General features: G+C 38.5%; 1 protein-coding gene across 1 annotated transcript in view; it reads right to left on the reverse strand.

The window, feature by feature from the left end:
• The window catches only part of LEMD1 (LEM domain containing 1), a 39,181-nt gene extending 17,411 nt beyond the window's left edge, over window positions 1–21,770 (reverse strand). The window contains exons 1-4 of the mRNA XM_036757507.1: window positions 21,656–21,770; window positions 19,321–19,446; window positions 17,818–17,885; window positions 16,351–16,353 (exon numbers count right to left, since the gene is read on the reverse strand). Of these exons, the coding sequence (XP_036613402.1) occupies window positions 16,351–16,353; window positions 17,818–17,885; window positions 19,321–19,446; window positions 21,656–21,770 (312 nt within the window). The remainder of the gene's footprint in view (window positions 1–16,350; window positions 16,354–17,817; window positions 17,886–19,320; window positions 19,447–21,655) is intronic.
• Window positions 21,771–24,120: the final 2,350 nt, after the last annotated feature.

A 24,120-nucleotide genomic window follows, 5' to 3' on the forward strand; every position in this document is an offset into this window, starting at 1 on the left:
TCTTGAACCAGTGCCTAACACAACAATGCTTGATACTTTACTTACTGGAACATCTTTGATACTTTACAAGGGCATCCTGCCCCATGCCTCACATAGCTCATACAGCTCTGATATCAGCTGGCTACATGCCTGAGCTTTCCCGTGCCTCCTTAGATACTGTAGAACAGCACCCCCCTTTTGTTCCCATACTCCTATGGAAACTACCTTACTACAGCCCTAGTTTTTCCCATACGCTCCTAGGAATCATAGTTTACAACAATTCAGATTCTTCCCACCCGATATTGATCTTCCCATGCTGTCATTCCCTTATCCCTTGAACACCTGCTTCTGCTCCTGCAGTGCAAAACCCTATAAAACTGGATAATGTCTCCCAATAGATCGGAGTTGCATCTTCCCTCACTTCCACCTCATCATTGCGTACTGAGATTGGGGTCCTTGCTGGTCAGGGACCCCTAACACCCAGGGTCACAAAGCTTGTAAGTATCTGAGGCTACATTTAAACTCAGTTCTTCCTGATTTGAGGCCCAGTGCTCTATCCACTTCACTCCCTAGCTGCAGGCTAAAAAAGAAAAGCCATTTTGAGTTCCTCTTGTGGTTAGAAGGACCTGTTGCTGGTCACTGTTACATCCAACAACAGGTACCCTTCTACCCTTTTGTTCTCTTTCCCTGATTACTGTATTGTCTATTTGCCTCCATATAAAATAATTAGTGGCCACTAATCCTTGCTGTGTCATTGATGCTTGCATTACTGATGTGAGATTGGGGAAACTGGTTGGTTTGAGAAAAACAGGAGATGCATCCAGTTTGCAGCATGAGGCACAGGGAAACAACAAAGTCATGATTTCTACCAGGAGAATCCCAAACCTTTCATGTGACCTTGAGCATTCCTTAGCCAATTTGAGGCTGATTTATAGGAGAGAGAGAGATGAATAACTTGAACCGAATCAAAACATTCCTCAGCCAGGGGTAGGGAACCTGCAACCTCGAGGTCACATGTGGCCCTCTAGGCTCTCAAGTGTAGCCCTTTGGCTGAATCCAAACTCCAAAGAATAAAGCCCCCTAATAAAAGGATTTGTTCTGTAAAACTTGGACTCAGTCAAAATGCTGCACCCAAGGAGGCTGCAGATTCCCCACCCCTGCACCAAGTAGAAAATCATTCTCTTGGGGCAGATGTGAGACAGCTTGGGTTGAATGTGGACATGTAGGTAGTGTGACTCTCCTTTTGGATTCCTTTATCATTATACACATTATGGCTTCCTTATACGTACTTCACCTTTAATTAGCTTACTGGTAGGTGAGGGATGTTTACAGCTGAGGACCATCCTCAGCTCTCACATGCATCGTGATATCTACATTTCATATAAATTTTCAGATATGACTGATGTGTTGATTTGTTGGTTTGATATTTTTTACAAGGGGTGAGTAGGAGATAAGGTGATGTGTTGGGGTAGAAACATAAAAGAGCGAGGGGAGAGAGAGAGAGAGACAGAGAGACAGAGAGACAGACAGAGACAGAAACAGAGACAGAGAGACAGAGAGAGAACCAATAAAACACTAACAATCACACAGAAAAAATTTAAGTTCACAAAGGAACAAAACCAGGGCAATTTTATTACTTCCTTGTTAAATTTCATATATACTTAAAAAACAAGCTGTATACAAGAAAGGTTCATATGCCATCTATTTTTCTTGTTTTTATACTAAAATATTTGTTGATGATTAAATTCATAATAAAAAAAGAAAAAAGTTTTAAGCTATCTACTTATTTTTACTTTTTCCCCTCTCACTCCATCTCAAACCCTTATAACCCACCTCTGACCGCATAATCCATCTGAAACTGCCCTCTCCAGAGTTTTCAGCCCTCTCTGAATTGCCAAATCTGATTACCTTTCCTCACCCCTCATCTTTACGAATCTCATGAAGCATCTGACGCTGTCGCCCATTCTCTCTCCTGCTGCAGAACCTCTCTCTCTGGGGTTCCGGGACATTGCTCTGTGGGTTCTTCTTCCCACCTGCTCTGTCTCAGTCTCTTTCGCTGAATCACCATCTTCTACTGCGCCTCTGTTGGTGCACCCAAAGATCCCTCTTATGACACACTTTTTTCTCGGTGACTTCTTCAGCTTCCATGAGCTTAATTATCATCACTACATAAGTGACATTCACGTCTCTACCTTCAGTCCTAGTCTCTTTTCTGAGCTCAGGCCTGGCATTACCAAGTCCTACTGGATATTTCAAATTGGATGTCCCAGGGACATCTCAAACTCAACATGTCCAAAACAGAACTCAGTATCTTTCCCTTTAAGCCCTCCTCTCATCCAGAGCTCCCTATTTCTGCCAAAAGTACCACCATCCATCTAGCAACCTGGGATGTTCAGAGGCATCCTTATCTAACCATTCACAGGACTAGAGCAGTTTAGTTTAGCAGGAAAGCTAACTGCTTCTTCTCAGATGGTTCCCATTCTCACGTGGGTGAAGCTACTCTTTCCCAGCTCTTCCCTTAGGTGTCCCTGTGGGCATGACTTCCCCCTCAGGGGCAGATAGGACCCCTAGGAGGAGAGCGGCCCAAGGCCAACTGCCTCTGAGGAGCTCAGGGAGAAGACTTCTTACCATGCCTCTTTTCTCCTAATGACAAGTGTTAGCACAACTGTCCCCAGGGAAACTCAGAACAATTCAAATTCACATGATTTAATCTTAATTCCAAGATTATCAGGAATTATAATAATGCTTATCAATAAAAATCTTTCTGGTTCTCTTGAGCACTCATCAGAGAAGAAACTGGCAATTTAAACAAGAGAGTCTCCTTCCTGCATTATGCGTAGCTGACTCTCACCCTTTCTGCACTGCCCTTGAATAAATGAAATACACACCAACTACCAGTCCTTTGGTTAAACCAGTTTTATTTTAATACTAGTGAGTAACACATATAAATGATCAAACTGTAAAGAAACAAAGAGCTGGAGTGGGTATTTGCTTTCCCTAGAAGAGAAAAGAGGTGGCAAAGGGGAGAGGAGAAGCATCACCATTATCTCTTAGCAAATAAAAATAGCTAGCCTTTCCTATTGGCTCTGCATCGTTTAGTTCTCTTAGCTAGTCATGTGCTAGCCCGTTGCTCAATTCTTCCCCTTGCAGGATTTTCAGTCACCATCCCCTCTTCAGAATGAGAGAAGGAAACTGTCTTTTTCCAAAGCCCCCAATGGTCCTTGAATCAGAATACATTGGTGACTGACAGTTCATCCTGTCGGCTTCCATTCTGGCTTCTCTAAAGGCAGGAGGCTATATTTACTCCTCTCTCTCTCTTTATCTCTCACCTCACATATCCAATTAGCTGCCAAGTCTTACTGCTTCTATCTCCACAATGTCTCTTGCATTAATCCCCATCTCTTTAGTTAGGCCTAGTTCAAGTCCAGTTCAGGTGATTACCACTTGCTTGGACTATTGAAATAGCTTAATTGATACAATTCAAGATTCTCTCCTCTCCAATTCCTCTTTTTACAAAGGACCACAAAAGGGATTTTCTTAAAGGATTCAACTGACTCTATTCAATGAACTCCATTTACCTCTGGGATCAAATACAAACTTCAATGTTTGGCACTGAAAACCCTTCACAACCTGACTCCAACTTACCTTTCCAGTCATATTATATATTATTCCCCTTCATGCACTCTTCAGTCCAAACTGATTTTCTTGTTCCTCACACAGGACTCTCCATCTCCCACCTTCATGCCTCTTAGAATCTCTAGTTTCTCCTTTACAGACCATAACAAAATAAAAATAGCAATCAGTTTAGGGAAGAGAAAAACACAGAGACCCAAATGGAGACTTAACAATGAAATCCTAAATAATAAGGAGGTCAAAGAACAAATCATAGAAACAATATGAAAAATGATAATGATGAAACATACCAAAATTTCTAGGATGCAGCCACAACAATCTTGGGGGGGGGAATTATATCCCTATGAACATAGATTAAAAAAACAGAAAAGAAGAAGATTGATGAACTGAATATGTATTTTAAAAGTAAAAAGTTAAATATATCTAAAATAAACATAAAAGAACTAGAGGAGAAATAGAAATTAGAAGAAAAAGATTTACAGAAATGATTAATATAACTAAAAGCTAGTTCTTTGAAATTGATAAACTTTCAGCTGATAGGTTAAAGAGAAGTCAGAAAATCAAATCAGCGAAACAGCAAATGACCAAGTGAAATCACAACAAAATCAGAACAAAAAGAATCAGAAGAAACTACATTGCACAGCTAGATGCTGTGCCTTAGTTCAAGTCCAGTTCAGTTGATTACCAACTCAAAGGTGAGAACACAAAAGAAACAGAGGAACACTTTTAAATATCCAAATGGACAAAAGACTGCAGTCTCAGAAAAAAGAAGCAAAACTAAAGCAAATTTTTTAAAAGTATTTCTTGGACCTGGTGATTTCACAGGAGAATTCTATCAGACTTTGAAAGAACAATTATTAGCAATACTACACAAACTATTCTACACTACCAAATTCCCTTTACAAGATAAATATAATCCTAATACCTAAACAAGGGAAGAATAAAGCACTCAAAAGAGAATTGTAGACTAATATCATTAATAAACACTGGGGAATGGCTAAACAAATTGTGGTACACGAATATAATGGAATATTGCTATACTGAAAGAAATGAGAGCATGAAGAATACACAGAAGCATAGAACGATCTACGTGAACTGATGCAGAGTGAAGCAAGCAGAACCAAGAAAGCAATTTGTACTATAGCTACAGTAGTGTACATGGAAAGAACTACAAAAAATTAAAAGTGAACGCTAAGAAATTACAGAGAACAAGCGTGACTTCAAAGAGATAAGAAGAAAAATCCCCGCTTCATCCCTTTGTGGAAGTAAAAGGTCGATAAGTGTGGCGTGTTGCACATATTTTTTCAATGTACTGACAAGTTATATCAATTTTCCCCTTTTCTCTTTCATTTTTCCCCAAGAAATATTATTCATTATATGGGATGACTGTTGAAGGTGAAAGATACTGGGGGAAATTATGGTGATGTAAAAAAAAAAGGCATTAATTAAAAAAACCTGGTTTCCTTCAAAGCTCAGCATAAGCCCTACCATCTGCCTGGTGCTTTTCCCCACCCCTGCTCTGTTAGTGCAGAGCCTTCTCTCACACATCACATTGTATTTATGATGTGTGCACGGTCTCTCCTGATAGGATTTAAGTTTCTCGAGAGCAGGCACAATCTCATTTTTGTCTTGTTTTCCTAGTGAGTCAGGATGAAAAGCCTAGAATGCAGCAGGCATTGATAGATGTTTGCTGACTGATGAATCAGTAAGCAATTTCAAGTTTAAGTCCCCCCCTCTTCTCCTGGCATTGTCTCAAGTCTGAACTTAATATTCAAAATGGAGCATATCAATCTCTGGGCAGAAGAGGATTGACTTTGGGATGGATGACAATGGCCAGGCTGGCATGAATGCCCGTTGTCATTCGGCTCTTTCTAGATGGATGGCTCCTTCTTTTAAGGGCAGTGGATAGAGCACTGGATTTGGAGTCAGGAAGATCTGAGTTCAAATCCAAACTTAGACTTACTAGCTGGGTAACCTTCAGCAAGTCACTCAAGCTCTGTCTGTCTCTGTATGCTCATCTCTGAATTCAGGAAAATAATAGCACCTAACTCCTACCGTCTTTGTGAGAATAAAAGAAGACATTTGTGAAATGCTTTGCAAACCTTAAAGGGATATATAAAGTTAGTTGTTAGCAACAGGGAACCATGAGAAAAGCCCCATAAGCTAGAAGTAGCCTGGAACAAACTGTCTAGAAAAGTTAACCATGCCCAGGAAACAGTAGAGGGTCTTCATTTCCATCAGGGAAATCTATCCTTGAGCACCCTGATATATATCAGATTGATTTTTAAGCCTTCAGGACCCAGCACAAAACCCAGAAACTGGTAAGAGGAGTGTCTGGTAAAAGAGACATTTCGCCAGCTTGAAGAACAGAAATAATCTGAATGACAGCAGAGAAGTAGAGGGTGTCACAACCTTGTGCACACGGCTTCATGTCCAACGAGAGAAGATAATAGAGACATGGAGACCTCAGAATACTTCACTGATAATGATTAAAACATTACAACATGGATGGAGCAGTGCTAGTCAACCCAACTGATAACACCCAACACTTGAAGTGCTCATAACAAGTACAGAATGCTATATTCTACTCATTTCTGGCTCTAATCCAGACCTGGTGAATTCAAGGCACTGTAATGTAGGGAAGAGGCCTGAGCTTGGTATCAGCAGAGATCTGAGGTCACATCCCAATTCTGACACTGTCCATCATAGGCAAGTTAATTTTTCTGAGCCTCGGTTTATTCGTCTATAAAAAAGGGATAGTAACAACTAGCCAGTGTTTATATGGCACCTACTGTATACTGTGCTGAGCACTTTTTACAAATGGTCTCTCATTGGATCCACATAACAACCCTGGGAGATAGGTGCTATTATTATCCTCATTTTAAACTTAAGGAAACTGAGGCAAATAGGGCTTAAATGACTTGGCTTGGGTCACACCATTAGTAAGTGTCTGTGGCAACAGGATTTGAACTCAGGATTTCCTGACTCCAGGCCTAGTGTTTTATTCATTCCTTTACCTAGTGCCCTACCACAGTAATTACCTAAGAGGGTTATAGTAAAGACCAAATTAGATATTGAATAAATGTGTATTAAGTGGCAACTATGTGTCAGGCACTGTGCTAAGTGCTAAAGATACAAAGAAAGGCCACAAAAACCCCAAACAAAACAAAAACTTAGCCCTTCCCTACCCTCAAGGAGCTCATGATCTAATTTTTGCAAATATTAAAAAGCACTATATGAAGGTCAGCTACTATAAATAATAATAATCATCCTCCCTCAAAAGAGCTCTAGGTACTTTATAATTCCAACTCTGTAAAGTATTCATAATTATATGAATGTTCCAAATAACTAATAATAAGAGAAATGAAAATCACAATCTCACAAAATTATCTTGCAAATTGGCAAAGATGAAAAAAAAATGAAAGTGGTCAATGTTTGAGAGATTGTAGAGTGATAGGCACACCAATACATTGTTGCTGGCACTCTGAAGTGGTATAAGTATTTGCAGAACCATTTGGAATTGTGCAAATAAATTTTGAAAAATAAAGTATCAATACTCTTTGAAATAAAAATTTCATTATTGGAATTATTTTTGTTGTTGTTGTTGAGTTGTTTCAGGAGTATCTGACTCTTTGTGACCCCTTGGCAGTTTTCTTGGCAAAGGTACTGGAATGGTTTGATATTTCCTTCTCCAGCTCATTTTACAGATGAAGAAACTGAGGTAAACAGGGTTAAGTGACTTGCCCAGGGTCACAAAGCTAGTTAAGTGTCTGAGGACAGATTTGAACATAGGAAGATGAATCTCATGCCCAGTGCTCTGCCCACTGTGTCTCCAGGTGCCCTTTAACAGGATGCTTAGTGAACAACTAAAAATGGAAGCAGTCTTCACAAAGAGCCAGCATGGCTTTATCAAGAAGAAGTCATGTCTGACTAAGTTCATTTTTATTTTTGATAATGCTACTAAAGTGGCACATGGGTGAAGTGAGGTAAATGGTTTACCCAGATTTCAGCCAATCAGTTAACAAAACATGACATCTTGTGCACAAGATACGTGGGCTAGACAATACACATTGGTAGATTTGGAAATGGTTGAAAAACATCAAAGAGTAGTGATTACTGGCTTGAGATCAACTTGAAAGGAGGTCTCTAGTGGAGAGGCCCAGGGATCTAGGATTCTTATGCATTTTTATCAGTGATTTGAATGATAGAAAAGATGACATGTTTATGAAATTTTCAGATTACACAAAATGTGGGTGGGATAGTTAATGTGTTGAATGTGAGATCTGGGACACAAAAAATTCCAACAGACTAGATTGCTGGACTAAATATAAAAATAATGATATTTAGTGGTATAGCTTCTGCATACTTCTGCAGAGCCTTTTCATCTTTGGGGAGACTCAAAGGACGAAAATATTTCCATAGAGGGAAAGAGGCAGAACAGAATTTGTGAGATATATCAACAGAACTGATATACCTTGTTCTTCCTCTCTATGATAAAGGAAACTATACTGCCCTGAGAGCTGCTGAAGCAGGGAGCATGTTACATAATATCAAGATACATGGGTTCTCTAACTTACAGCTCAGGGTTGGCTTCCTCTCTTTCTTTGCTGCCCTTAGGGCTTCCATATTTTCATCTGGGAGATGGAAGCGGCAATGAGCTAAACGATAAGATCCTAGCACTATAGGAAACATTGATATCCTGGAGCCAAGATGTAGTCACCTGTGGGGATGCTTGTCTTAGGAATGTATGAGTATATGAGTCATTTGTTTTGTTGTGTTTTAAGCCAAAAGATACTCTTTTCCTAGTTATATTTTTTATTTAATGAAAAAATAAATTTACTTTATATTCTAATTCTTCATGTTTCATCATGACATTTTTTTCTAGTACTGAGTGATACTTTAAAAAAATCTTTTTGTTCTCTGGGATTGTACCCTCTCATAATTTACCCAGTTTTTCATTGGATTGCCAGTACATTGTGCATGTGAACACTATTGATTATTAATGAATCATGCCTGTTACGTACAGGGGTATTGCTCTGCTGATAGTCCATACTACTTAAAATTATGTACTATTGATAATATTGTTGCCTATTTGTATGGAGCACTGATTTCACTGACACTGCTTGCCTTTTCATGCGCTAATTGTTGGTTGTGGCTTCTCTGTTGCTCCATAATAGCACTTTAGGTTACTGATTGCATTAGCATATTTCTTTACTGATTTGTTATTGTATGACACTTCGCATTGGGTTGTTGTATTTAGCACTATTGATTTACTGGATACAATTTTAACTAAGATTTGAGCAAAACTGAGGCCAAATTTTTAAAAAAAGTGATGTGAAACAACAGTTATAAAAAACACAAAGGAGTAATTATAGGGGTAGACCCTGACTGTTAAAAAAAGGAGAGAAAAAAGGACCTTATAAAAATACTGAAAAGAGCTAATAAGATTTGGGGATATATGTGGTGATTAATATAAATTTCAGTCTATTCTGTAATTTTTTGTGGTGTAACAGGTATAGATGATCATTCAAAAATTTCTGATACAGTGATTATAGGGAAATTGATCACTATTTCTCCCTCTAAAGAGAAGCAGAATTAGAAAGTGAAAGCCCTAGTGCAGAGAAAGCTTGCCAGTTTATAAACCAATGAAAAACTTCATTAAATTAGGAAAAGATGTTTTACTTATGGATAATATTGTGTATAGACCTCCTGCTTTACAGGTAAGTCACAGGCCCAAGTCAGAAATATTCTCAGGAAAGGACTGATGTCCTCCTGGGAAAGGCAGAATTTATGTCTGAATCAGTGAAGCAACTATGGTGTGAGCAAGTATGGAACCTAGAACAAAATGAAAAATTTGATTTCAAAAAATTGAAGAGTCTGTCATTGCATCTATACAGTCTAAGGACAACAAATCCTAAAATCATACGCAGACTATTGGTCAATACTATCATCACAGAATCCAGCAGTCCATAGGTTTCACCTGTGGTGGTACAGACAAAGAAGAGTAAAATATGAATGTGTGTAGAGTAAACTAACGGAATTTTAACAAGAGAACCAAAGTGGATTACCGTTCCAAGACTGTAAGATGTCCTGGACTGTCTGCTGTGAAGCCAGTGGTTTTCATTACTGGATTTGCAGAGTAGGTACTACTACATACCTAAGGCAGAGGAAGGTAAAGAGAAGACAGTTTTCATCTCTTCGGTTTTTACTAGTTTTATGTAATCTGCAAACCATCTTGGTGACACTTGATGTTTTTCTATGGTTTATGGAGAAATGAACTATACGGACACATTGGCATGTCTAGATGACCTCAATGTCTTTGGAAAGTTACTAGAAGAACATGGAGAAAGACAGATAAACATTTTAGGTCATTTGGAGTATGCTGGTTGGAAGCTGTCAATCAAGAAGTACCAATTTTACAGAATTCCTATCAAGTATTTGAATTCTATAGTATCTCAGCAAAGAGTGAGCTCTGACTCAGAGAAGACAAGATGATTCCTCAACTGCCCATTAGACACTTAATAGTTTTTCTCAGAGTTTTGGGCCATTACTGCAAATTTGTAAAGAACATGCAGCTAGTCTTCACCCTTATAAATGATTGCATTTGTGAATACAAGACTAGATTTAGAAAGGAACTGAAGATTAGTTTGTCCTGAACTCTCTAAAGCCATATGGAGACCACTGAATTGAAAAACATGAGCATAAAGAGGCAGCTAGATGGCACAGTGGATAGAGTACCATCCCTGGAGTCAGGAAGACTTGAGCTCAAATGTGGGTGGCCTCAGACAGTTACTATCTGTGTGACCCTGGGCAAGTCACGTAACCCCAATTGCCTCCAAAAAGAAGAAAAGAAAAATATATTAGTCCCCTTCCTCCAACTCTAAAGACAAGTAGCAATTATGGTGGGATTTTACTTACTAGGAGCTCTCAATACCAATGAAATCATAGATTTAGTTTAAAAAATAACTTTTTTCCTCATGACATCACTTGTGCAGGTTTCAAAGTCTAGATCTGCGTTGGAAGAAGAAAATATTCACCAAGAGTTCCTCGTACTGCTGAAATCACAGGTCTGGTCCAAACAAAACAAAATAACACTTTCCACATAAGATTATTATAATCCATTTCAACGTCATTTCTGTTGTCCATCATCTCTTTTTCTTTGTCAAATAGTTGTTTAGTTCAGTACTGAATTGTTTCAACTGTGTTCCATATCCTTTTCTTGTAACTCTTTCTTGATTTTTACTCATTTTGATCTTTACTCCAACAAAAAGACATACACAGAGAGCTGATTCAGGAATAACTCACATAAATAACAACTCTCCTCCCTGCTTTTAAAATGCAGTCTATTTAATTTCTTTTTGGTAATTTTATTTGATGCTCCCATGTCCTGTGACTACTTTTTTAAAAGAAAATATTCATGAGGCTTCTGTGTAGCCTACAGGTTATCTTCTCATTCCTTCTTCCTGAGCCATGATTTCCCATATATATTTTTGCTGCCCTCCCCCCGTTAAGTTACCAACTATCAGAGTGTGTATTGATTGACTTTGAAGGATCCTAATGAATTTGTCATAGAATTTCTCTTCTCTAGCCTCAATAACTAATACTGGTGCATAAACTATGTTTATTTTTATGGGGTTTTTTTACATATAGATATTAGTGATACTGTGATATGAGATAACCAAATATCCCATGCATTAATGTTTCTCATTGCTTTTGGGTATATAATAAGATTAACTCCACCAAGTCCTTTCTTTCCAAGGACCACCTGTGAGCCATCATTCCATTTGGTTGCAACTTTCTTCTTTCTTCTGGTTTCATTTATAGTGAGAATGTCAAGATTGGTACCTCCTCCAGCCTTCTGTCTATACTGGTCATCGGATAAATTATGGCACCTCTAGAGTAGCAACTGTGAAGTTAAAGTTTATTAACAGTCTAAGAACCAGGATTCTTAGCACCTCTGTATGCATTCCTGCCCTTCTGCCACCATGAATGTGGTGGCAGAAGGAGACAGCATCAGCCTACTTTTTGCATTTTTCTTTTTTTAATGGGAATTTCAAAAAAGAAGGGAGTAAAAGATATCAAAGAAAAAAATGTACGATAGGAAGAAAAGATGGACCGGTCACGTGGAGAAGGCAAAGGATGAGAGGTGGATGGCCAGAGCATTCCACTAATATTCCCCTGTGACACGGCTCCCCTGTGGCAAACCTATGTGAAGACACGGACAAGAGTTACGCAGGATGGCAGGTGTCAGTGAATTGGAATTGGAATTATGTAGATAGATAATGCCTGCCACAATGGTTTCCATGGTAATGGCCATATTATACTCATTCCTACAGAAAGATAAATGGTGAATATGGATGAATAATGATGAATAGGGACGCATAAATTCACATTGCCCCTAAAAGGCCAATAATTCCCTTGGGAAACTAGAAGAGGAAAGAAACAATGGCAGGCTTGAGTAGTCTCAATACTATTGTTGCGGGTGAGGAGTCATGGAGACATGAATAAAACGGCACATGCCAGTACCTCCATAATTATTTCAAGCGCTTCCCCCAATTGGTGGGTTACCTGGACTTGAAGGCTAAGCAGAGACGCCCACTTCATGGGTCCTGATGATGCTGGCAAGAGGTCTTACACTCCCCTCTAGTTTTCAATGCTCTCTCCCTCTTAAAATGCATACACACACACACACTTTTATGCGAAGATATTATATTCACCATTGTTATATTGAACTGTATTATATTATATTGTGTTATATTTTATTATGTTATGCTATATTATATTACATTGTTGTTGACTCTTTGTGACCCCATTTGTGATTTTCTTGGCAAAGATACTGTAGGGGTTTGCCATTTCCTTCTGCAGCTCATTTTTACAGATGAGGAAACTGAGCCAAACAGGTTAGGTGACTTGTCCAGGGTCCCACAGTCTGAGGCCAGATTTGAACTCAGGAAGACAAATCTTCCCTTTTCTAGACCTGGCACTCTATTCGCTCTGCCCCCTGCTGCCCCCTTATATGGGGCGTCCCTAAAGTCTGGACACATAGGAAAATTGACAGTAACATGGAATTATTGCATCGAGTTCACATGAATCTTGCAAAGCTAATCAACCTTTGCATCACAAATGATGGAAATCATATTGAAGATGTTGTTTGTTACTATTCCAATTAAATAAAATGTTGAAAATTTCATTCATTTCCTTTCTTGAAAATGTGCATTTTTGCGTATGTGTCCAGACTTTAGGAACACCTTGTATTAAGTTACATTATTTTATTGTGTTATGTTATATTAAGTTATATTATATTGTCTTGTGTTATATTTAGAGGTCTTCACAGAGGTGGACTTTGGACATGTGTGATATTTGGATAGGTAGATAAAAATAGGGAAAACATTCCAAGCTGAAAGAAGAAAAAGCAAAGATACAGAGGTAAGAAAGAACAAGGCATGTTTAGGAGACATGAGCATCCCGGCCTGGGTGGAGGAGATGACCTATTGCTCAAGGACCCAGCCCATCGTCCTCTACCTTCGAGCACAGTTAATGCAGCCATCAAGATGCATGAATTATACCATGTTTCCCAGGGTCAGCATTTCAAGCAGTGGATGCATTTGCCTCTCTGACTCAGTGGACATTTACAGACATGATCTTAATCTCAAAGTCATTTCAATTCTATTATATAACTACCGAAATAAGAAAATAATATTCACTGGTGCCCTGATCAAAGAAATGCAAATACTTTGTGAGGTACTACTAAGTATTATTCCATTTCTCACTCAGTAAGCATTTATTAAACACCTACTATGGGTCAAGCACTGTGTGCTAAGAACTGGGACTATAGAAAAAAGCAAGAGTCTGCTCTTAAGGAACTCACAGTCTGATGGCAGACAACATGGAAACAACTAGGTACAAAGAAACTACAGACAGGATAAACAGAAGACAATCAACGGAAGAAAGGCGCTAGCATGAAGGCAGATCAGGGAAGGCTGGATTTCAGCTGAGACGTGAGGGAAGACATGGAAGCCAGGAAGCAGTGATGAGGAAGGAGAGCATTCCAATCCTGGGGGACAGCCAGTTAAGAGGCGTGAAATCTGGGGTTGGAGTGCCTGGTTCAACAAACAAGGAGCCAGTGAAACTTGATCAGAGAGTACCTGGGGATGAACAGGTTGTAAGAAGACAGGAAAGGTAGGAGGGGACCAGGTCATGAAGGACTTTGGACGCCAAATAAGATTTTATATTTGATCCTGGAGGTCATAGGCAGCCAAAGAGTTTACTGAATGGGAGTTTATCGTAAGTGAGCCTGGGCTTTAGGAAGATCTATTCTATTGCTGAAAGGAGCATAGACTGGAGTGGGGAGAGACTCGTGGCAGGCAGACCAACTAGCAAGCCACTGCAATAGTTCTGGCTCTGGGTAAAAGGGCCTGAACCAAGCTGTTGACAGTGTCAGAGGAGAGAACAGGGCTAAGTACTGAGACATGTTGCAAAGATAAAACTGATAGGCCTAGGCAATAGACTAGATATGGGAGTAAGAGAAAGTGAGGAGCTGAAGATGAGGCTGTGCGCCTGGGTGACTGAGAGAATACTGTTACCTTCGATAGGAATAGGGAAATCTGGAAAAGGGGGAGGGTTTTGGAGGAAAGATTATGAGTTCAGTTTTGGACCTGCTGAGTCCAAGGTGTCTACAGAACATCTAATTTGAGACATCTAATAAGCAGGTGGAGATGTAAGAGTGGGTATAGGCAGAGAGGTCAGGTCTGGATAAGTAGATTTGAGAATCATCAGCATAGAGATGACAATTGAGTCCATAGGACCTGATGAGATCAAGAGAAATAGTATAGAAGGAGAAGAGAAGAGGGCCCAGACATCGCCCCATAGGACACCCAGGGTTAGTGGGGAAGACCTAGAAGAAGATCCAGCAAAGGAAACAGAGGAATGGTCAGATATGTAGGAGAACCAGGATAGAGTAGTGTCATGGAAACCTAGAAAGAAGAGAGCATCAAGAAAGGCGTGACTTTCAAATCTGGTCTCAGACACTTGACACACTAGCTGTGTGACCTTGGGTAAGTCACTTAACCCCAATTGCTTTGCATCCCCCCCTCAAAAAAAAAGAAGGAAAGAAAAGCATGACTTTTAAAGTGTTAAAGCCTGGAAAGAGGTAAAAAAAAAATGAGGACTGAGAAAAGATCGTTGGTTTTGTCAATTAAAAGATCACTGGTAACTTTGGAGTGAGCGGTTTATGTGGAATGAAGAGATCAGAAGCTCGACTGTAGAGAGTTAAGAAAAGAGTAAGAGGAAAGGAAGTGAAGGCACTGATTGTTAGAAGACCTTCTCAAGGAGGTTAGCCACAAAAGAGAGGCTAGATACTGGACAATAGCCAGTGCGGATGTATGGGTTAAGCGAGGGTTTTTTGAGAAATTGAAGTGTATAGCATTAGATAAGTATACTAATATATTTGGCTATCACTTTTAAAATAACACCTTCGAGTAAGCTGTAGCTACTTTCAAATTTAAAGCTTAACAGATATCTTAAGGTCCCGTATTATTTTTTAAATGTATTTCTATATAATTTTTTACATAATCTTCATTTCTGAATACATCCTTTCCTATCCAGGGAGCCATCTCTTACAAGAAAGAGAAAAAAACTGTAGTTCAGCAAAAATATGATACATGCCAACAGAATCTGACAGTATAGGCAATGTTCTACACCCACATTCCTCCACTTCTGCAAGGAAGAGTGAGGTGCTTTTTATCATCTCTTCTCAAGTCTTAAGGTCCTTGATTAAATCAGAATGGCTTATATAAGATCTTTGAATTCAAAACCGGTTAACCCATCATAACTTCCAGGTTACCTACTTCTTTAGACTGCTGATTTAAACTGAGATTATTCAAAATATATTTAAATTGAAAGATGAAAGGCATCTATTTCACCTGAGATATTTTTACAACACAGATTGCCAATTTCTCCTGGAAATATATTTAGATGAATTATATGAAAAATACTTGCTGAAAAGCAGAACAGAGATTAAATAAATGGAAAAAATTGTTTAATGAGCCCCTCCAACTCATTAGTAAAATATCTTTTAAAATAACTTAGTAAGACATCAGAATTACTTCAATAAATCTAAATTATATTTAAGTACGAACCTATTGTTATAATATACAAAAGTATTGTCTGTTGTTTGGAAGAAGCCAGAGATGACAAATTTACTAAGTTTGTGAGCAATATAAAGCCAGGAATGACTACTAATACACTGGATGAAACAAACAATCCAAAACCATCATGGCAGTAAAGCATGGTAGACTAAAGCTAACAGGATGAAATTTAAAAGGGATAAATTTAGTTTTCCACTTGGGTTAAAAAATCAACTGTCCAAGTGTTGAATAGGGTAGATGTAGCTAGATAATTTATATATATTTTAAAAGACTTGCGAGCTCAATACACCAGAAATATGATGTGGAACCCAAACTAACATGACTTGTGACTACATTAATGTAAGTATATGATGTCCAGAATGGAGACTTTACTCTGGTCATTTGGAATATTAAATTTGTTTCAGGGTTGGGGAGGAGAGCTTTTAGTAAAGGCCATTGATAAACTATAGCCTGTCTAGAAGAGGCAGCCAAAATGGGGGTGGCTAGAAACCACGCCAAAGAGGACTCAGTAAAGGAAGTGAGGATGTTTAGTTTGGAGAATCAGAAACTCAAGATCTACATAGTCAAAGGGTTGGCATATGCAAGAGACTACTTCCTCTACATATTCCAATACCTTGTCTATGGTAGGTATTTTTAAAATGTTGAACTGAATTCTACTTGGCTTTAGAATACAGAATTAGGCCCAAAGGGTAGAAGCTACAGGATAGATTTCAGTAACATAAGGAAAAATACTCTAACAATTATATATATCCTAAAATGGAATGAGTTTCATTAAAGATGACATAATCCACAACTTTAGAGGTTTTCTAGCAGTTAGGGAGGCTAGAGATGTTGTAGAGAATATTCATGATTTGAGTATAGCTTGAATCTGAAATCTCTTCCATCTCTAAGATTGTGGTTAAGTAGATTTTTTTAAAAAGGAAAGAAAGTAATCATAACTTCCATTAAATTTCCATTTTGGTGCCTCATTGTAGTACAGAGGTGATCTTCTGTTTTTCTTTTCCTTCCCAAAGAAAAGAAAGAATATTCACACTGATGAAATCACAGATCCTCTGCAACACTGAAGAAGTAACTACTTTAGGTAATACATAAAACCATTTGGAACAATCACAACTTTTTTGGGGGTACATTAGTGTGTTTGTATGGATTCTTTAGGACATGGAGCTCAGAGTGTCTGGTTTGTGGAGAATCAGGAATAAGTGAAAGCAACAGTAGCTAGAAGGATAAATGCAATTCTATCCATATTTGTGACTTCTACTCTAACTGTACCTAATATTCCAGTCTCTGAGTTTCCTTCTTTCCACTGCCCATTTTATTGTTCCTGGTTCTGCTAATTGCCTGCCCTTTTTTCTGTTTTTCACTAATCTACTAGCCCCTTTGCTGACCTACCTGCCATTTATCTCCATCGCTCCTCTTCATTTGACTGCTACTTGCCTCCACCTTCCTAGAATCTGTTGTCACCTGAAAAATTTGCCAGTATAATTCAAGTGGAAAGGCCAAATGCTGAACCCGAACATTCCCATTAAACAGCATGACTGTTCCATAGATATGAACTTGTGACTACATCTGTATATTTTTTGCTCAATAAATTTTGGGTGGGGAAACAGACTGGGTCTCTTTAATTCAAGCAGGCTGGATATGCAACGACCATTTACAGGCCCAATCCCACTACTGATAAATGTAGGTACTTTGACTGGCTCCAGACAGGTGGCCACACCGTAGTGATATTGGACCTAGCACAGACATTAGTGGGCTAGGACCTGCCTAGCCGACTATAGCTCTGTACTCTTGAGCTGAAGAGGTTCACTAGCCTCAGCCTCCTGGGAGCAGGCACCACCATACCCAGCTTAGAATTTATTTAAATACAATAAGAATGGCAGTTTTACTATGAATATTCTTCCAGAGCATGGAAATAGCTTTGTATAACAGAACTCTACTCAAAATACCATTTTTTAACACATACTTCACATACTTTTTCTTCCTGATAGTTAGTAGAGTGACTTGCAATTTATCATTCTTAATTATTTGTAAAATATTCATAAATCAGGAAGCTACATACTTTTTTGGGTCGTCTTGTTCTTTGTGAGATTTTGATGCTTCTCTTCAAAACGATATCGTCAAAATTCTCTAATCATGGGAAACATAATGAAAATTGAGATGAGAACATGAAAGCTATCAAAGGAATGGACACTAATTACCAAATCCAATTTCCTCACTCACAAGTTAAAAATGAGATTGTTATTATGATTAGTATTTTGAAAAGGGTTGATTGTCCTAGCCTACTGGGTTATGCGAATAGTTTATTCTTTTCATTGACCATCATTGACCAAATACAAGCCTTCCAGTGCCTGCTGGTGGAAGAGGTCCCAAAGGCCCATCACTGCTCTCTCTTAGATACTAAGCCAAACTGAATGATTGTCTTTATAGGAGCTTCTCTTTATAGGAGAGCAGTTGCCTAATGGCCATTGCTAACAAGTAGCTTGCTTGGGCTGCTATTTACAGGAAATGGAAATTTTGAGGTCCCACTATCTGATTATTGTGGAAAGTTGTTAGAGCGGCCATCATAGTGCCCTGAAGTATTCTTGTGAATAATAAGAGCTAACATTTATATAGAACTTTAAGGTTTCCAAAAAATGCTGGGACTGTGATGAGACACCAAATCCTTTGCCATCATAAGATAACTGAAGTATCTTACATTAATTGCATTTGTTGGAGGGGGGAGGGACAACCATGCGTTACATGTAATTTAGGGGATGTTCTAGTACCCAGTGCCATTTCCTGAGACAGAAGAGAACAGTAGATCTTTAAGTGGCTTAAAGCATTCTTACTATTTGCTAAACTAGAAAGGAGTAGGGAATTATATCAGATCCTCTCTTCCCACACATTTGCCTATCATAGTTCCTAAATTTGATTGCTTTGAAAGGTATGCTTTGGGACCTCTGGGTTTATCTGCTAAAGACTTTGAAATTGGGAAGTTCTACAAGGGAATTCTGGAACTTCTGACAGGGTGTGCATTACAAGTGAACATCAGGGAATTCCAAAGAGTATCCTTTATCCCCAAATTCCAGGATTACCAAAAAGACTACCTAGCAGCTCTTGTCTGGGACAGTGACACAACATGTATGAGAGTCTAGATAAGGGAAGATAAATTGAATTCATGCGGCTCTCTTAAGTACTTTTTATCAGATATATAATCTGGCTATCTTTAAGGGATTCTGAAATTTGCCTGCAGTAGATTTTGGCTTTAGGAATCAACTATCAAGTTTGGTATTGTTATTAGGATGATATGCAGTTCATAAGTAAACAAACTCTTTTTTCAGGTATTTGAACGCTGTCAAATGGTTACGGTTGCATAATTCTCCCTTGTAGGACCAAATCCTTGAACAACAAAATGGCCCCTGATTTTCATGATCTGTTGGAGGACCTAAGTGAAAACTGGCCCCCCAGAAAAGGTATTTAGGGGACAATATTGCATAATATTTTAAGATACATGAACTGCTCTGGACAATTCCATTAAAAACAAGAATTTTTAGCCATATGAATTTTAGATTAACCATAGTACCTTTATCTTCCTCACTTTCCAGATCCTGATGTGGCTCTTCAGTTTTCTTAACCTTATGTTGTGTTGATGGACTTGAATATGTCAACAACTGTAGTAGTTTATCCTCATAAACCTGTCTTGTGGAAGCTGAGAAAGTTGAGAGAGTTTAAATTATTCCTTATCAATTTACTATCCCACTGGCCACAGCAGCTCTTCCAAACCTTTTCATCCCTCCTAAAACCTTCCATGGCTCCCCTTTTCGATCACACTCTCAGCTAAGAACCTTGCTTCATATTTTACAGAAAAAATAGAGGCCATTTGTCATGAGTTCCCTCTTCACCCCTCTTCCTCATCTCCCATCACCCAAGTGCCTTCTGCCACTGTAACCTTTTTCATGCCTGTCTCACATGATGAAGCCTTACTCTCTACCAAGGATAACCCCTCTACTTCTTCAAGTCATCCTATTCCATCCCATCTCTTCCAACAGATTGTTCCTTCTGTCATCCTCACTCTCTCACTTATTTTCAATTTCTTCTTGTCTATTGGCTCATTCTCTGTGCCTACAAACATGTCCTAGTCTCCCTCTAGCCTGAAAAACCCCTCACTTGACGGTTCCAACCCTACTATTGTTCTTTACCTATTCTGCTCTTTGTAACTAAACTCCTCCAAAAGACCATCTACAGCAGGTGCCTTCACTTTCTCTCCTCTCCTTATGCCTCTACAATCTGACTTCTAACCTTATCATTCCACTGAAACTGCTCTCTCCAAAGTTACTAATGATCTCTCACTTGCAAATCCACCCTTTTCTCAATTCTCATTCTCCTTGACTTCTCTGTAGCCTCTGACACTGCTGACCACTCTCTTCTCCTTGATACTTTCTTCTCTCTAGGTTTTTGGGATACCCACCTCTCCTGCTTCTCCTCCTACCTATCTGACCAATCCATCTCTGTCTCCTTTGCTGGATTCTCTTCCAGATCATGCCCTTTAACAGGTGGGTATCCCACAAGATCTGTTCCTGGGCCTTCTTCTCTTCTCACTCTATACTACATCATTTGGTGATCTCATCAACTCCCATGGATTTAATTACCATCTCTATTCTGATGACTCTCAAATCTACCCATCCTGCCCCAGTCTCTCTGCTGATCTCTAACCTTGCATTTCCAATTGTCCTTCAGGTATCTTGAACTGAAAGTCCAATAGACATCTAAAACTCAACATGTCCAAAACAGAACTATTATCTTTCCCTCTAAACCCTCCCCCACTTCCTACTTCCCTATCACTGTAGAAGGCAACGCCATCTTCCCAGTCCTTTAGGCTCCCAACCTAGGAATCATCCTCAACTCCTTGCTATCTCTCACCACCCTCCACCCTCCCCAATATCCAAGGTGTTGCCAAGGCCTGTTGGTTACACCTTTGCAAAATCTCTCATATACTCAGCCCTGTTCTCTCCTCTGGCACTGCCAACACTCTTATCACCTCATGCCTAGATTATACTGCAAGAGATTACTGGTTAATCTGCCTGCTTCTCTCCCCATTCCAATCCATCCTCCATTCAGTCACTAAAGTGATTCTCTTAAAGCACAAGTACAATCATGTCACCCCTCTACTTGATAAATTCCAGTGGCTTCCTATTGCCTACAAGAATAAATACAAAATGCTCTGCTTGGCATTCAAAGCCCTTCATAACCTAGCCCCCTCCTACCTTTCCAGTCTTCTTACACTTTCTACCCAACTTATACTCTTCCATCAAGGGACATTGGCCTCCTGGCTACTCTACTCACTCTATTTCTTGGCTTCAAGAATTTCTCTGGCAGTGCTCAATGCCTGGAATGCTCCTCTGCTCCGACTACTGACTTGCCTGGCTTCCTTTATGTTCTGACTAAAATCCCACTTCTTATAGGAAGCCTTCCTTACCCCCTCTTAATTCTAGTACCTTCCCTCTATTAATTATTTCGTATTTATCCTGTATATAGTTTGTTTTGTATATATTTGTTTGCATATTGTCTCCCTCATTAGATTGTAAGCTCCTTGAAGGCAGGAGCTATCTTTTGCCTCTTTTTGTATTTCTAGAGCTTAGCTATGTCTGGCACATAGTAGGCACTAATTAAATGTTTATTGATTGGTTTATTGAAGTTATTAAAATAAGTTTTGCTATATAATGAAATATTAGATAATAAAATTTTATGATTCAGTTTCTTATATCATGTTATACATTTTTTTAAATGCAGTTGGTCCCACAGCTATATAACCCTGTTCTGTATATTGATTCTGTTATTGATGGAGAAATTAAATCTCTCTCTCTGACATAAAATTTTTCCTTAGTCCCTAATTTCTGTTGTATTTGTTGTATGCGTACATATTATTGGCCCCGGATGATATCCATGCTTGATAAGCTGTTCCTGCAATTCACTGTCTGTCAGATTTTTAACATCCACCATGCCAATGGGAACTTGGCCTTCTTCTTTAGTCATTGAACCTTTGAAATAATAAAACATTCAATTAATTAAGAGAGTCTTATAAGTAAGTACCAAAAATTATCAACCCAAAAGAATGTTTATTAACTTGTCTATCCTACCTCAGCAAGAATATAGGCAGCAAATGAAATGGCCATTCTTTCTGTCTTGCTGTAAAAAATTATTACTCACCATGAGGGAGTGGCCAATCACAGTTTACAAAGATACACTAAAATCATCTATCACCTATTAGCTGCCAGTGACAAAGAACTTGAAGTGACCCTCCTCCCAATATTATATTGTTTAATTACTTCTAACTTTTCCTAACAAATTAGTATGAGAAAGATCTTCCTTAGAAATTATCTAAATTACTAACACCTCAATATTTCCATAACTGCCTACAGACCTCAAGTAAGATTCAAGCTTTGAAAAGAGAGATAAGAAACTAATTAAATATGAAAGAGAGAGAAATTTCAGTTAGTTCAATGGAAGTTATTTATTTCTGACCTTCTAAAGAAAGTATAGGACAGTAAGTGATTCTGAACAGTAGTGTTTTTCACACTTGTAATTTACCTCTGAATATAATGAGATGGTAGCTTTTAATTAACTGCCAGCAGACTTTGTAATTGCTGAATTGGCATTTGAATGAAGTTGGCTATTCATTCCCTGGCACAGAAATTGATTTATATAGATTTATACAAGTCATGATTCAGTGTTCCAAACTCCTCAGCTTCAGGTTCAATCACTTTTATTCAGATAATCCCTTCATCAGAGAAATAAAATCTCTACCCATTTAACAAAAACCTGGAGAAAAAAAAAGCAAAAACCATTAGCAACGCTTTAAAAAAAATCCACCTCGAGTTTATTTATTGCATTCATCCACTTAATTCTTTTTACCAGATTACAAAGCATTTTAACATTGTAGTGAAAATCACTGCAAGACAATTACATACCATAAAAGGATTTGCCTTCATAAGTTATCAATCATTGTCCAATTAGGAGGAACATAGTACACAAGAAAGAATAAAAAAAATCTTATGAGCTATTTTGCATAATGAGCCCGTAGTTCAGGACAACAGGTTCATCATTTCTCTTTTTTGAAGTCAGGTGTTGGCTGTTTTTTTTTTTTATCTCACTTCAACATTATTATTATTATTATTATTATTATTATTAAGAAGCAGCATGGTGAAATAGAGGTGACCTTGGAGCCAGTAAGACCTAAGTTCAAGTCTCCCTCTGGCTATATGATCCTGGACAAGTCACTTAACTTCTCAGTGCTCCAAACAATTGTCTGAGACTCTTGCGGTGCAAAGAAAGTACCAGTCTACACTGGTAAAGGGCATTTTGTCACCTGAGAGTTTCCTGAATCAGTGAAATCTCAAGTCCAGCCCTATTCTATCTCTTATTTACTGTCAGAATATAAAGCTGCTGGACATAAGAATTGTTTCATTTGGCTTTTAAACCCTCTTAGGCTATCACATGCCTTGCGTATGGTAAAGGTTTAAAAATAAATAAGACATTTGATCAATGTTCATTGTTGAGGCAGTCAAGGATAGAGTACTGGATTTGGAATTGGGAAGGCCTGCTTTGAAGATTTAGGATCAAAGCCTCACTGACTCTGACTACCTCGGTGACCCAAGAGCAAGTCATTTAATCGTTCTGAGCCTCAGTAATTCAAAGAGTGTAAGCAACATAAGATGCAACTAGTAATCGATGGTTGGAATTCTCATCAGAAAAAAACCACTGGTCTTTGAGTTTCTGACATGTATTTTTGTTGAATTATGACAATGAACCTGTGCTTAACTTGTACTGTAGAGAAGCCAAATCAAATGATTTGAACTTAAGGGTCAAAGGATCTCGGCTGAGGCCTGGGTCTACTGTCCACTAGTACGATCTTGGGCAAATCACAAACATCTCTGAGCCTAAGATTCCTCAGCTACAGAATGGGAGCAATCACCCTCAGAGTTGTTAGAAAAGAATGTGGAAAATGTCCATCTCTGGTTCCTGTGTTGGATGTGGATTGGACTAGAATCAGAGGTGCATCCCTTGAACTAGATTTAAATGTAATTGGGAAATGTTTAACAAAATAAACAAAATATAATATAACATAAAAAAATGTCCATCTCTATTTAATTGTGAGCTATTACGAGTCATGGAGGTGCCCTGAAGAAAAAGTAAAATAAGATTGTGAAGAATCCTTCCAGTTTATATAAAACTACTCAAACATGTTTTGGGACATCTATCCTTGCCAAGTGGTTTCTGCTGCTTTACCTGCTCTCTCAAAACAGACTCAAAAAGAGATCTCATCAGTTTAGAGCAACACTTGACAATTGCCTAGAGGAAATAATGAAATACATGAGGAAATATT

Source organism: Trichosurus vulpecula, chromosome 4 (genome assembly GCF_011100635.1).
Source record: "Trichosurus vulpecula isolate mTriVul1 chromosome 4, mTriVul1.pri, whole genome shotgun sequence".
Lineage (NCBI taxonomy): Eukaryota > Metazoa > Chordata > Mammalia > Diprotodontia > Phalangeridae > Trichosurus > Trichosurus vulpecula.